The sequence below is a fragment of the Chenopodium album genome, chromosome 14, assembly GCF_948465745.1.
Source record: "Chenopodium album chromosome 14, dcCheAlbu1.1, whole genome shotgun sequence".
Taxonomy (NCBI): Eukaryota; Viridiplantae; Streptophyta; class Magnoliopsida; order Caryophyllales; family Amaranthaceae; genus Chenopodium; species Chenopodium album.
The window spans coordinates 1,176,805-1,192,620 of NC_137847.1; the positions used below are offsets into that span (position 1 = coordinate 1,176,805).

A 15,816-nucleotide genomic window follows, 5' to 3' on the forward strand; every position below is an offset into this window, starting at 1 on the left:
GAGTTAACCCGAGTATTTGAGACCTGAACCCGAACATGAATCGACCAGGAGATGACCCGACTCGAATATAACCCGTAAATTATTGACCTGAACCGAAATTGATCCAAACTCTTTTTAACCCGTCAAAACCCAAATTTAACCCGACTTGTTACTAACCCTACCTGAATTCAACCCGACCTGTTCCTAACCCCAATTTAACCCGACCTATTACTGACCCGACTCGAATTTCAACCTGATCTTTTACAAATCCGACCCGAAATCTACACGACTTGTTATTGACTCAACCCGAAATCAATTTGACTTATTGTTTTATACATCTTTATTATTGTAGATATAGATTGACTAGCTAAATAAAGATATACGCTATATATATTGTAATCTACTTGTAAAGTCTTAACTTCGTAAGGCTAAAACTACTCTATGTTAATATTGAACGTATTTTGTCTTTAATTGAACCGAACCCGCAAATTATTGACTTGTACCGAACCCGACTTGAACCCAAGAATGACCCGACTTCGAAATGACCCGACCTGAATATAACCTGCAAATTATTGACTTGAACCGAACCCAACTTAAACCCGAGAATAACCCGACCTGATTATAACTCGCAAATTATTGACTTGAACCGAACCCGACCTGATCCCAAGAATGACCTTAACCCGTGAAAACCCGAATTCAACCCGACCTATTATTCACCCGACCCGAATGTAATCCTCTCTTTTTTTTACCCGACCTAAACCCGACCCAAACCCGATAAGATGTATGACCCGATGTGACCCGACTCAAGCATGACCCAACCTAAACCCAACCAGCATAGGTCACGACATTAACCCGAATTGACCCAACGCGAGTTAACCCAACCCACACTTACCCTACCCAAACCCGACCCGTTTACTCGAATTGACGGCTCTAACTCCAACCCTACAAGATGTCGAATTTTTAATCTGCCTCCGCCTCCGACTCCGACATCTGACTTAGAGAATCGGACTCCGATTCGACTTGAATTTCCAACATCCGACTCCGACCCGAATCGACTCAGACTCCAACTTTAAGTTTAATTTTGACCCCATTATCAATAGCAACCCATATATAATCGACTTTAAAGACCTATAATTCATGAATTGAATAATAAAATATAGAAGTACATAGAAAAAATGAAGTCGGATCGGATAAGTCGGATTCTAAGTAGACTCCAACTCCGACACTCCTCCGACCAGATTTTTTAAAAACGAAGTCGGATACGTATTATTCTTTCTTGGATTCGGTTTGGATTTTTTTTTCTTCGGATCAGATCGGACTAGGGGCGGTTTTATACTAGATTGACATCCCTAGCGCTGACCCTTAAACCACCACTATGTTTCCCACCTAGCTCGACCCCGACCCCTGAACCACCACTTTGCAACCCTTCCTAAAACCCTCCCCTCGAAAAACTCTCCCTCCCCACTGACCGACGCCAAAACCCCTTCCTTGGAGCTGCTGGCGAACACAATTCGCCCCACCCCTGCCATCTCCACTTTGTTCCTCCCCTTAAACCTCCACTCAAAACCCTTAATTCCGCAAATTAAAAATTTAGGGTTTTGATTAAGCACACAACTAATGTGATTGAAAATTGCAATTAAACAATCCATGGAAGAATTGGAAGATAAACGAAGATGTTTGGAGGATTTTTACAGTGAAATTGAATGTGTCACAATGAATTTGGAGGAGAGAGACGGGAGATTAGGGTTAGGGTTTACAGATTAGGGATGAATGAAGAGAAAGTAGAGTGGTGGCTCGGTCAATGTTAGGGTCGAGGTCAGGTTTCGCCGGCATCGGCGCACGGTTTCAGGTATAGTACTTGTAGGTGCCCGGTGGCCGAGGTGGAGAGCAGGGTGGCATGCAATTAGAAGAAATCAGTTTGGAATTGCACCTATTATTACATAACACTAAATAAATCCTGTAACACTAAAAAATCCATGTATCACTGACCGAGTAACCCTTATAACACTGATGAAGTAACCTCTATAATGCTAACCATGTAAACCATAATATTGACCGACTAAACCCTAAAACACTGACGGAGTAACCCTTATATAACACTAACTAAGTAACGTCTGTAACGCTTACTATGGCTAGCCACACATAAGAATTTGTGATTTTTGAAAGTTATAATTTAACAATTTTTATTTTTTTAATAAAGTTATACGTAGTAATTTAAAGAAAGTAAATATTGAAGTAGAAAACTGGGATTGGCATAAGTGTAATGTAGGGTTGCAGAAGTAATAATGTACAATAAAAAGAACAGTTGTCTAAAGCTATTATCTTTTTTCAATTTTTCTGAACGTTAAGACTTAAGAGAACGGATATAGAATAATAATAATAATAATAATAATAATAATAATAATAATAATAATAATAATAATAATAATAATAATAATAATAATAATAATAAGTCACTTTGAATTTATTTTTTTATTAATTTTTTTATTTATTATTTTTTTTTTTTTTACTTTTGTACCTCTTTGGATCTGCTGCCATTTGCATAGAAATTTTGGTGTGTTATAGAAAATAAAATTCTAAACCAAAAGTTTTATTGAAAATAAAACTAATAATTTTTTTATTCTACTAAATCTATATTAATTTTATTGAAAGTAAAACTCTAAAATACCTTTTTTATCTTATTAAATCTATCTAACGTTTTTATCTTATTCAAAAATGTATTCAAATAAATCCTACGTGTCATACTAATAATAAATTGTCGCCTACGTAGCGCGACACTTGACAAAAAGTTGGAATGCCAAGTGTCATTGTCTCGTGTCCTGACTAAAAATTTAGCTTTATATATTAGTTATTATATGATATGATAGTTGAAAAAATTATGAGTGTTTGAGAATATAGTGATTACTAATAGTCTAATAGAAGTAGGATTTGGCTAGATTTTATACTATCAATTATCGTAATTGCCTACCTCTTAAACTTAAAGATACTTAGGTAGTGTTTGGTATAGGTTTTTTAGAGGGATGGAAACGGAATCATGTTAGTGTTTCCGTTACATGGTGTTTGGTTACGGACTAAAGTAACACAAACCGTTAGTAAGGGGTAACCCAATCCACCCAATTGTTTCCGCTGTAATAAGAGAGGAAACAGATTCTCTTTCCTTCCTCTAACACAAAAAATAAAGAAAGCTCTTCTCTCTCCTCTTCGACGATTTTGAGAAAATTCCCAAAATTGCTTGACAATTCTCTGAAAATTCCCAAATCTTGCTCCTAAATTTTCAATTTTCTACTGCAAATCTTCAGAAATTATCACAGGTTTGCTATCTTCTTTCTCTCGTTCAATTTCTAGGGTTTATGTAGTATCAATTTTTGCATTTTGGTTTGAATTTTTTACTTGCGTGTTCAATTGCAATTATTTTTTCTCTTTTGTTGATTTTCTGCTTAATTTGATAGTAATCAGTAAGGAACTTTTGATTTTTTTTTTCTTTTTTCTGTTTTTACTTTGCTTAATTTGATTTTTTTTCTCTTTTGTTGATACTTGCGTGTTCAATTTCTAGGGTTTATGTAGTCATGAAATTGTGTGATTGAGTCAAAGGAAAGAGAACCGACTTTATAAATCTGAAATTTTGGCTAATTTTAGTAAAAATTTTGGGGTTGGATCCCCAAATGTAAGCGGAAAACAACTGGAAAAACTGGAATATAAGAAGAAATGAAGGAAATTGAAGGTTGAATTAAAGTAGGTGAATATAGTGTGATGTTTCTGGATATGATGCAAGTATGAAATATTCAAATGTAAATTGTATAATTAATTAGATAGTTAGGACAAAAAAATGGCAATAATAGGCAAATTATCTTCAGTAAGTGGTTGACTGAGAGGTGTAGTTGTTTTAGGCTGCTGTTTACTTTGGTTTCCACGAACAATCGGAGAAGATGCTGGTTTATGATAAAAATTGACCAGGAATCTAAAGTTATTATACAGAAAGTCACAGTACATAAAGTTGCTGCTACTATTTTGAGTATATAGATCATCGTTTTCTGCTTAATTTTGCTTGTTTCTTGACTAGTTTACTCTTCATGATCTGGTTGACAATATTTGTTCGTTATTTGATCAACTAGAGATTGATATAACTATTGTTTTGCTGTTTGTCAGGTTCAATTGTCATTTATTTTCTGTGTTTCTTGTACAATGGCTCGACTTGTGCGTTCTATAAGGAAGAAAAAACTAAAACAAATACAATTAGTAATTGCAATGGTTATTATCATGTTGATGATGTATTTGATGTGGTATATAATTTGCGTTGTTACAATAAGGGGGGTTCAAATAAAAGAAAGGAAAAGAAACAAAAAATTGTTACGAATCTTAGTATTGAGAGGGCTTTATAAGGAGAGTGATGTGAAATGCAAGAGTGAGCTTCGCGTTAATAGAAAAACTTTCAATGTTATTTGTGAGATGCTTAGAGACATTGGGGGTTTGAGTGGAACAGAAAACATGTCACTTCAAGAGATAGTAGCCATGTTTTTATACACGTTGGCTCATCATAAGAAGAATAGGTCTATTGGACAATACTTCTTTAGAAGTGGAGAAACCGTGAGCCGACAATTTCACCTTTGTCTAAGGGCTTTTCTCAAGTTGCATGAAGTACTACTTTACAATCCCACACCAATAACGGATGATTGTGAAGATGAAAGGTGGAAATCTTTCAAGGTATTGGTATTTTCAAAGCCCCTAAATTTTGCTAGGATTTTCTTATTTGTGCTTGTTTGTAAGTAATATTTTTTCCTATTTTTGTAGAATTGTTTAGGGGCATTAGATGGGACTTACATTAATGTAAATGTACCTTCACAAGAATGACCAAAGTATGAATGTATTGGGTGTTTGTACAAGAAAAGGAACGATTGCTATGAATGTATTGGGTGTTTGTGCACCTAATATGTAATTTATTTATGTTCTTCCTGGTTGGGAAGGTTCGGCCCATGATATCCATGTACTTCGAAATGCCCTTTCTAGACCAAACGGTTTTAGGGTACCTCGAGGTAAGTGAAGGTCTTTTTTTTTGTGAGTATATATGTTTTGTTAGTTTTTGTGAGGTAAGTGAAGGTTTTTTTTTTTTGAAGGTAATTATTATTTGGCTGATGCGGGGTATACGAATTGTGAGGGTTTTCTTGCTCCATATAGAGGTCAAAGATACCATTTAAAAGATTGGACGGATTGACAACCCGAAAGTGCCGAGGAATTCTATAACATGAAACATGCTAGGGCGCGAAATGTGATTGAGAGATGTTTTGGCCTACTTAAAGGAAGATGGAGTATACATAGAAGTCCTTCATTTTTCCCTATCGAACTCATGGATGTATCGTGATGGCTTGTTTCTTATTGCATAATCTAATTAGAAAATTCATGCCTACGGATGATATAAAAGAAGATGAATTGAGTGAATCCGATGATGATTCCGAGAGTGATTCTGATGATGAGAGGGAATTTATTACAAGTGTTGCTACTTCAGATCATTGGACCAATTTCAGAAACACATTAGCCCAAAATATGTTTAACGATTGGAGGGCGAGAGGTAGACATGGTCAATAACACAAAAAGTATGATATGCCTTATAATATGTTATGTTCAGTTTTGTCTAATATGCCTTGTAATATGTTATGTTCAGTTTTGTCTGATATGCCTTATAATCTGTTATGTATGATATGTTCTATTATAATCAGCCTTGTAATTTGTTTTGTTCAATTCTAATATGCCTTTTAATCGGCAATTTTTTCAGATAGAGGCTAGTCAAGCTAAGGGTGAGGCAAGCAATCGAGGCAGAGGTAAAAATAAAAAGTATTGGACGTATGAAGAAGATGCGGTTCTAATAAGATATTTGCATGAGTTGAGTTGTGATCCAAAGTGGAAGTGTGGGAATGGGTTTAAGAATGGTTACATGAATAAGTTAGAAGAGATGATCAATGGTGTACTTCCTAATTGCGGCTTGAGAGCGGTTCCCCACATTGAGTCGAGGATCAAGCATTGGTCGGAGAAATATAGTGCATTGGCGGAAATGTTATCCACCTCAGGATTGGATGGGATGCTGAGAAGAAGATTCTACAAGTAGATAAGTCGGTGTTTGACGGATGGGTAAAGGCATGAACTGCTCTTTGCTTGTTGCTTATTGCATAATCTGTCCTCTGCTTCGAATCTGTCCTCTGCTTATGCTGCTCCCCCCTCCCTTATGCTGCTCCTTTACTTCTGCCCCCCTTTCGTTGCTACCTTGCTGCTTCCCCCTTCCCTTCTGCTATTCCCCTGCTGCTGCCCCTCCCCCCTTCTGCTATTCCCATGCTATAGTGATATACTGCATGTGATGAGCAGTTTGCTTTTGTGTCTGCTATTGCAGTAAGAAGGTTGTGTAGGCTTTTGTGCATTTAACTTGAAATATGCGTCTAATTTCCTAACTGACCTTGATTATCCAGGTGCTTATAGTTGCTAAGATGTTGTGACAAGTGTTAAGAATTAATGAGCATATAATATAGCTTATATATAGCTTACAAAATATCTAAAGCATTCAAAGGCAGCATATAATTAGACTGTGTGAGATAACTTGAGTTGAAATGACATTCAAAGGCAATAGTAGAAAGTATATAGCTTATAATTGCTGGCCATAGCTTCTTTACTGCAATCAGCTCTCCATTTTCCATTTCTGCTCGATAAACTATCCCTGAACATCCTTTTCCAATGATATTACTCTCCACCAGGCTCTTTAGAATATCATCAAGTGCAAAATTTAGCTTTTGGAAAGGGGTGAAAAAGTGCAAAATGCAGCAGAAATGATAATGTCTGTATATTTTCAGTTTTGTATAATTATTGAGCAGTAATTTTATATTCAAGTTTTTGTTGTTTGAAGATTAGGTAAGGTGGTTTTTGGGTGAAATTTTTAGTCAGGTTCAATCTTACATGTTCAAATAAATGAGCAGATGTGAATTACAATCCTGTCCTGCATCAGTTCATTTACAAAAGTTATATGGGTGCTTTGGTAATGGATATAGACCAATCTTGATGTATATTAATGTAGTACTTCTTATATATAAAAGCAGCAAGATAAAAAATCAAATTACAGCAATGCACTAATTTGCTGTAACTTCTGATTCAGAGGCGCCTAATTTGCTGTAACTTCTGAAAATTACAGCAATGCACTATCAAAAATTACATATAATGGCAGTAGCATTGTGAATTAATCTTGTTGTATTCTCTCTTATATGGCAGACTCATAAGAAAGCCAAGGGGTTGTTTGGAGTTCCATTCGTTCATTATGACACTCTAGCAGAAATTTATGCAAAAGACAAAGCTACCGAAGATGCAAGTGAGTCGTTTGTTGATGTTATAGAAGATATGGATCAAAAGATTGATAAGCAACCATTGACTGTCGAGAGTGATGAAGAAGATGATGTGAATTCTACTCATTCGGACACTTATTCTTCTACAAGTCAACCCGGAAAACGTCCCATGAAGATAGAGGATGATCACTCAACTCCTTCAAAAATGGCAAAAGTGAAGGCTTCTACAATTCATTCTTCCGCAAGTGATTCCACTACTCAATCCGGAAAACGTTCTACAAAGGCGAAGGAGGCTAAGGTAAAGGGAAAGAACAAGGTAGATTTAAAGAGTTTTTGTAGGAATGATGATGATGATTTGGTGGCCTCCCTCCATGATGTTTCTAACAATTTTGGGAAAATATTTGAAAATATCAATGTTAATCTTGGAACTATGGCTAGTGCATGGTCTAAAGCGGAAGAAAGAGAGCAAAGGATGGATGAAAAAGTGAACAAGGTTTTGGATGAGGTGATGAAGTTAGATGGAATTTCTCCATCCGAAGCTTTAGAGGTTGCTACAATTCTCATGGCGGAAGAACATAAGCTTCGCATCTTCTATCAAGTACCAACTAATATGAAGAAACAATATGCAATTGATCTTCTTAAAAAGAAGTAGAAAGTTTTGTCCTAAGTTGTTGTTATTGGAGTGAATGTTTTAATGGTTTTTAAATGCTTTTTTTTTTTTTTTTTTTTTTTAATTTGAGAATACTAGAATTTCAATGCTTTTGTAATCAACAATTTATGTGACTTTGCCTATATCTAGCATATGATATATTATGGTAATCGGTTCAATATATATATATATATATATATATATATATATATATATATATATATATATATATGTATGTATGTATGTATATTATGATAATTAGTGTTTCTCTACATTGTATAATGTATAGCAAAAGTTAAAGCCAAGATAACAAAAATAAGAAAGAAATCTATTTGTTTCCAAGTTATCTATGCCAAACAAGAGAAAAGGGATTGGTTATAATTGTTTACGTTTTCTTAGTAATACCAAACAACTAGTAAGGGTAACATTATATATTACCCTTTCCCCTCCTAATTTGTTTCCATTCCCTTACATTTACTAATTTGATACCAAACACCCCCTTAAAAGTAGACAGAGTATTATCAATATTCAATAGATCTACGTCTATATGACTATACTCATTGGTTGTACTCGTATTAAGAATGTGTAGGATAACTTAAACTTTATTTCATTATACTATATATACTCTATATAATATATATACGAAGTATAAATATTTTGGTCAATAGAAAGCTACAACAATGCAAGTAGAGCCGCATCAAATACATCGATCATATACATAAACAATTCCTAAAACTTATCCAACCAATCTAATTGGTATATACCAATATACATACGCCATTCAATGTCGATTATTTATACGAAATATGTAATTACACGCATACGAGTACTCGAAAGTCAAAATTAGAATAGTCACGAAACAAGAAAGTAACGCTTCAAGCTTTATATTGGATTACATTATTATCATATATAGCAATCAAAAAATTGCTAATCTTATCTTATGCTTGTCATCTTCTACGATGCCACCATATATGAAAGCTCCCATTTGATCTCCTTGTCCATGTGCCATGTGCTTTCGCAAAATGCAATTCGGGGTACATAAAATCTTTCTAATAATTTCTATGTTGGTGTTTAGACATAATTTTTGTTATATAATTGTATTTTTTTTTTATTTACTTGAAAACAAGCAAAACAATCTTAATTCAAGATCTATATATTCAATAATGTTCTATTGTAAAATTTTAAGAGAAGATTAAATGGGTCTGATCAAGCTAAGGAGGAGAGTATGGGTCGTAGTTACACGCCTAAGAGGTTGCATCCTAAAACAATTGGTGCTGGGCAAAATAATTCATATGTGAACAATATATAAAGTTCAAGATGTCTAATATAACAATTACTTCGTATTTTAATTTTGACATTGGAGAACACACTCCCAAAAATTTACATAATTGATGAAAATTGATCATTTAGTACCGAATTCATCGATCCCTCTTTTAGCAAACTCACTTATTAATGATAATTGAATCCACTTTATGGATAGTGTTTTTAGTACCACCATATATAGATCTGTCAATTCCTAACCCCACCCCACCTGAACCGATTACAAACCTAAAATACTGAGAGAAAACCCAACATGATCCAAACAATCCAAAATTGACCCAATTTAATAGTCCATTTATCATTATTATTTGTAATGACCCAAACGAGCCAAATCACTCGACCCAATTGACCCAAATCGGCCTGTTGACCGAATTGATAGATCTAGCCACATACAATAATGGCGGGGGTAACAAGCAAAGATCAAGGATGGAGGAGAACCACCAATAAATGATAAGAAGGTGTAGGAGCCAAAGATTACTTAACCAAAGAGAATTATGAGCCATTTGATTTACTGCCAGCCTAGCTAGTATGTTATGGCAAGAGGTAATAAACAGTACAGATCATAAGACAATATAGAAGACAAAAAACAATTAAGAAGGCCTATCATCTCATTTTTGGCCATGATTTGATTTCGTGTATAGTATGTGGGTTGAATTTCTTGGGGGGATTGCAACTATTGATTCACCAACAATAATATAATTGCATGGAATTGAGCAAATTCTCAGATTTTGCCAGCTATACTATATTTTATTGCCTAAAATGGAATGTACTGTATTATATTTGTTGTCACAACAATTGCTGAACATCCTTTCTTGCTTACATGTTTTGTCATGGCTGTTTCATTGTTCGGTAAAATTAGTTGTTTGTTTATACTAGTTTTATTCGTCTTTAAAAGTTAAATGATCAGATGTTAACCAAGTAATTACAAGTAAAAAGATGTTGTCATTTCTATCAATTTGAAGCTAGCTATGTGATATTGATGATTTTTGCTTATTAGTATTATTCTATCTTTCATATAAAAGACATGTAGAGATGTGATCATTGTCACATAACTTGGTCACCTTATGTAGGGCTAATTCAATATAAACAAAACACATAAAAAGGTGTGGTGCGAGTTAGATTATAACAAAGTGTGGAAATTGATCGAATTATAACCCTGGATTCCTAATAGTCCTTTTTTCACATTAACTATCTAATTCATTGTATGAATATTTTCTAGCTACTTGTACGTCATCGGCGTCTATATGTAGGTATATATCATTTTAAACACGTCTAGCATTCAAAAGTATGCATGTATGGCTGTATGCACTACCATTGTACAAATATGTTGTGATATGTAAATGTGATCAATTATAAGTTAAGGCATAAAAGACAACGATTGTAAAAATATTATTTAAGTTTAAATAATATATTTGTGGAGAATTGTAAAGGGTAATGATCTATACTTAAATAAAAGATTTGATGTTAATCTCCATGTCAAAACTTTTATCGATTACGTACTTCAGTTCGCTTACATTAATATATTTGATGAAATGATGAGTATATACTTGAATATATGCTTATTTAATATTCTATAATTTGGATGAACTGTGGAGATACATCAAATGTTAATATAATGGATGGATTTTATAATATTTGGGATAAATGGTCATCATTTACCATACGGAGTACACTTAAGCACCACCTTACTAATGTTCAAGTAACGTTTCAATAGTCAATAGCACAACAATATATCAATATTGTTATAAATAATATTATTTTTTTGACGAGGGTATTAATAAAATTATTAGAAATCGTGAAAGTTGTTAAAGTCAAAATACAATATTACTAATAAGAATTTCTAAAAGTATAAATAGACCAATGATATCAAATATAAGAGTGCCTCTCACAGACGGGCTAACCAACTGACCATTGGCTCAAAATAGCTTTATTTTGTGTGACCACCAAAGAAAATAAAGAAGAAGAAGAGGAAAAGGAAAGGAAAGAATAAAACAAAGACAACGGCTGTTCATCAAATCATGTCTGATTGCTTCTTCCGTAGGTCAATTTAATTTAGAGCTAATGAGTTGTATTTCTTCCACTTGATTTGATTGTGTGTCTAATGTCTAGTGGCCGAGTGAATTTAGGTCATACATAAAACTTATACTTGTACATACTTAGGATTATACTGCGTATAATATAATATAATTTGTACTTGGTATTACATTACTCCTTCGATTCTTCGAATGACTATAATGGGGTCAAACTAGGGGTGTTCAAATCCGGGTACCCGGGTTTTCGGGTACCCGAAAATACGGGTACCCGGATTTTCGGGTAGTTGTTAAGTTGTCCCATGTCCCGACCCGAATATCTCGGGTACCCGGGTTTCGGGTACCCGAATTATTCGGGTCGGGACATAGGGTACCCGAATCTGTTTTTATTTTTTTTTTAAATAATTTTTTACTTAATTTTATGTTTTATACCTGCTGTAAATCTGTAATTTACTTAATTTTATGTTTTATACCTGCTGACCTGCTGTAAATCTGTAAATCTGTAAATTTATACATGCTGTAATTTAATAAAAATATACCTACTAAAAATTAAAGTACATATTAAACTAGTAAAGTACCTATTTTAACATATTAAAGACTTAAAGTACATGTTCTAACATATTAAAGTACTAGTAAAAGCTAAAAATTAGGGGAAGTCATTAGTTACATAATTAAAAACATACAAATTACAAAGTACAATAATATAACAAAGTCACAATGCAAATTAAATAAGATGGGAGGTCGTGCTTCATTCACTTGTGAGATCCGAAATTTCAATCGTCTCATCAATAACAATCGTTGGTTGCTCCAAAACCAAGTCTTTCATTCCTACAAAATCAAATAATGCATTCTCATATATCAACATTACATAATTCATTTCTCAGCAAGTATCACCAGCAACTCAGCAAGGCATCAAGTCAGCATTCTCAGCAATTCAGCAAGACAGCAACTAATCAACTATATAATTAAAGGGTAAACTGATGAAATACAACGAAACAACGAAAATTCAGACATACAAAATTACAAATTCAAGACATATTTCAACATAATTCATTTCTTCAATTATAAATGCAGAATATACCACAAAATACCACGAAAATTACAACGAAAATTACAACGAAAATACCCCTAAAAAAATTCAGATACACAACCAATAATCCAATATACCCACGAATTCCATAAACATACAAGTATACAACCAATATACCACAAATTCCATGAACATTGAACAATATACCACAACTTACAACGAAATTAAAATACCCTAAAAAATCGCGTGAGAATAGAAAGTACCTGAGATTAGAACTCGTCAAAATTGAGGATTTAACTCGTCAAAGGCTTGAATGAAGGCAAATCCGTGAAGGCTTGAAGTCTTGAATTCGTGTAGTAGTGTGAAACTGTGAATGGCAGGAAGAGAGGAAGAGAGAGAGAGCCCAGAGAGGAAGAGAGAGAGAGAGAGGACGGCGGTGAGTGAATGAGAGGAAGAGAGAGAGTGAGCCCTAATTTGGGTGAGTGAGTGAGTGAGTAATTTGGGTCAGTGGGTGGGCACTGGGCAAGTGGGCAGTGGGCTTATTTACATAATGGGCAATATTTTGAGTTATGTGGGTGTTTTTTTTTTCATATTAATTTATTTTCGGGTAATCGGGTACCCGAAAATAAAAAAATACGGCCCATGACCTGACCCGAAAACAGGTAGGTTTCCCGGGTCGGGTACCCGACCCGAAAATATAATTTTTTTCCCCAAATTTCCCATCGGGTTTTTATTCGGGTCATCGGGAAATCGGGTCGGGACAATCGGGTCGGGTTTTTTTGAACACCCCTAGGTCAAACTACCAATCTTGAGGTTAGGGGTTTAATCTCTACTAAAGACAATTTGACAGTGTGGATCCCTTACTCATTTTCCTCACTCTCAAAGTGTTTGACTTGCAAATATTGGACCAAAAAAACGTAAGGTTTGAGATACGGTCATGATCCTTCTCTTTTAAAAAAAATAATAAAAAAAATATGGTGTCAAATTCCTCAATTAGCTGGGAGTTGGGGTCCAGGGACGTACAACACCTTGGTTAGAGGGTTTGAAAAAAATATACGTTTATAATTGTCATTTAAAAACAACGGTCGTATATATATATTTGTTATAGTGGGTACAAAATTATTATTATAGTAGTATACATATACTACGTATTTTTTTTTTTTATTCCATATACGTACTATGTATAATTTTATTTTCAATTTATTTCTTTACCACTTTAGAGGTACAATTGTCGTGCTGAGTGGTAATAAAAGTCTACATTAACAAACCCAAATAACTTAGGGATGGGGCTGCATTACTTTGGATATTACATGCATAGTTCGTACAATTTATCTTTGAGGTCCAATAATATATTTATAATATGCATGCATGTTTATAATGCATTTAATTTTACAGCCATTTTTCACATGCTGATATTAGCTTCATTAAGTCTGGTACTTTTGGTCCATGCATGGCACGCTATGAAGGGTACGTATTGTCATGCATGCAAATTAAAGGTGATGGATGGAGGTTTTTGCTAACATCTTTTTAGACAGCTTAAAATATTCTTGATGAGATTTTTAGGTCGCTTTTTAAATTCACAATTTAAATTTATAATTGAAGCGGATACTTGATTGTTATACTTTAATTTTTACCAAGCATATCAGCATTTAATTTTGAAAAAAAATTTAATAATAAAGAATCTTTTAAGTGTTACTATATATGTGACTACAAGGTACGGACACACTATAAAATCATTATTTCTATTTATTGTTTTTTGGTTATGATATTCATCATTACATATATAGATAGGCTATCCAATGGAAATGTTAAATTAGATTTCTTCTCTAAAATCCAAATTGGTCCCTAAAATTGGAATTACATATGAAATAGACACAAAGAATCATGATTATTAGCTTGCAATTTCCGCCTTAAGAAAGATATTTAACATTATGCATTCATATGGAATAATCATACATACCTTGTAATCTTGTACTTGTATATGGTATCGGTCACACTCTCATATATGTATTTTCAATATCAATCAATTACAGAGCATATATTTATACAATGCATTCATATGAAGAAACAATTCATTGAAGGCCGTCCCTAAATAATGTCGCACAATCTTTAATTTAGTCAGAATTTTACTTTTTTTTTTCCCAAGTTTTTTGGATGAAGATATTAATTTATTAGGAATTCGTGTATATATATGGTGTGGCAGTTGGTAAATAAATTTATATTTTAAAAAATTAGTCATGGTCTTATAACTCGATCAATTTCTTACAAATGGATGAATATATTACTCCGTAACTAGGTATGTCTGTATGTAGAAGGATAATTATGGCGTATACTACCCCTGTTTTATATTATTTACAATGATTAGACATTTTCTAATCACACTATATGTCAAATCGTTGCAAATAATATGAAATAGATCAGATATATAGTATCTAATTTGACTCTTTTAGCTAGGAAGGGAGTAGTTTGACAAAGTACGCAACTGAATCTTGATAGACATTATTCTCTTAATGTCGTTTATAAAAATGCCATTAATTTACTAAATTCGAATACATAATTCATGAACATTTTTTAGACACATTATTAATGGTCAATATTCAAACTTTGAAATATAACACCAAATTTTGACATTGGTGATATTGATTAAATGTTGATTTAAGAAAATAAAATTATTTTCTACGCCGTAATATGTTTATTTTTGTCGGCCTGTTTACTAGCTAGTGGAGAGTAAATATATATTGATATTATTCCAAAACTCCACATCCAATTGCATGTTACTTAATGAGTAACGACAGTTTTTATTTTGGATTATTCACACCAATTGGTTGGAATAATATCTCCCATTTACTAGATCAAACCAAAGAAAAATTTATAGGAGTTGATCAAATAAAAACTATAGAGAAGCAAGAATTATAACGCAACTTGTTGATTAGAGTTGGCCCATTTACTTGTCTGTATAGAAAACTTACGTTTTCACGTTTTGATCTAATAAGTCGGGGTTGTACATAGCCTCTGCTCTCTTAGTTTTTACTAGTAGGTCAAGACTTCATTGATGCATGTGAGATTGCGAGTCTTTCGTTAAAAACTTATGATGAATTGATGATGATCAATTAAGTTATTTATGTATATCTAAAGCTCCCTAAGACCCTAACATACATTTTTTAAGAAAAATATATATATATAATATATACAAGTATGTAGTAGTTTAAAATAGATGTTACATGTATTCATTAGTAGTGAAAGGCTCAAGTGTTAAATGTCATGTTTTTATTTTTCAGGTTGTTTTAATTTTGAAGTTAGTAGTGGTAAGTCTTTATTTGTTCTTGCTTCATATTTTGTAAACTCTGATTACATAAATATATTCAGTTGTTGTACAAAAAAAGAAAAAAAAAATAGTGAAAAAGTTGTACAAGTACATTTAAAAATATATGTTAATGTTACGTATTTTATACAACCACGTGTCGTTTATATATAAATCTTAACGGACCTTCACAG

The 15,816-nt window shown here is 33.3% G+C and overlaps 1 protein-coding gene and 1 long non-coding RNA gene across 8 annotated transcripts; one reads left to right on the top strand and one right to left on the bottom strand.

Annotated features, from left to right (window-relative positions):
* The first annotated feature begins 3,149 nt into the window (after positions 1-3,149).
* Positions 3,150-8,084, top strand: LOC145579775 (uncharacterized). 7 transcript variants are annotated; one of them, XM_081637024.1, is made up of 6 exons: positions 3,157-3,290; positions 4,126-4,680; positions 4,768-5,009; positions 5,091-5,567; positions 5,747-6,105; positions 7,222-8,084. In XM_081637024.1, the coding sequence occupies exon 6, from the start codon at positions 7,348-7,350 to the stop codon at positions 7,942-7,944; it is 597 nt and encodes a 198-aa protein (XP_081493150.1). In that variant the 5' UTR covers positions 3,157-3,290; positions 4,126-4,680; positions 4,768-5,009; positions 5,091-5,567; positions 5,747-6,105; positions 7,222-7,347; the 3' UTR covers positions 7,945-8,084. The 7 variants fall into 7 exon arrangements, with proteins under 7 accessions (XP_081493149.1, XP_081493152.1, XP_081493150.1 ...); XM_081637021.1 differs by lacking the exons at positions 4,768-5,009; positions 5,091-5,567; XM_081637022.1 differs by lacking the exons at positions 4,768-5,009; positions 5,091-5,567 and having other exon boundaries at positions 5,747-6,099.
* Positions 8,085-11,790: 3,706 nt separating this feature from the next.
* On the bottom strand, positions 11,791-13,093 carry LOC145578474 (uncharacterized). Its single transcript, XR_014098872.1, has 2 exons — positions 12,585-13,093; positions 11,791-12,119 (listed from the first exon to the last, which is right to left on the bottom strand). It is a non-coding gene; the product is annotated as an uncharacterized LOC145578474 (long non-coding RNA).
* Positions 13,094-15,816: the final 2,723 nt, after the last annotated feature.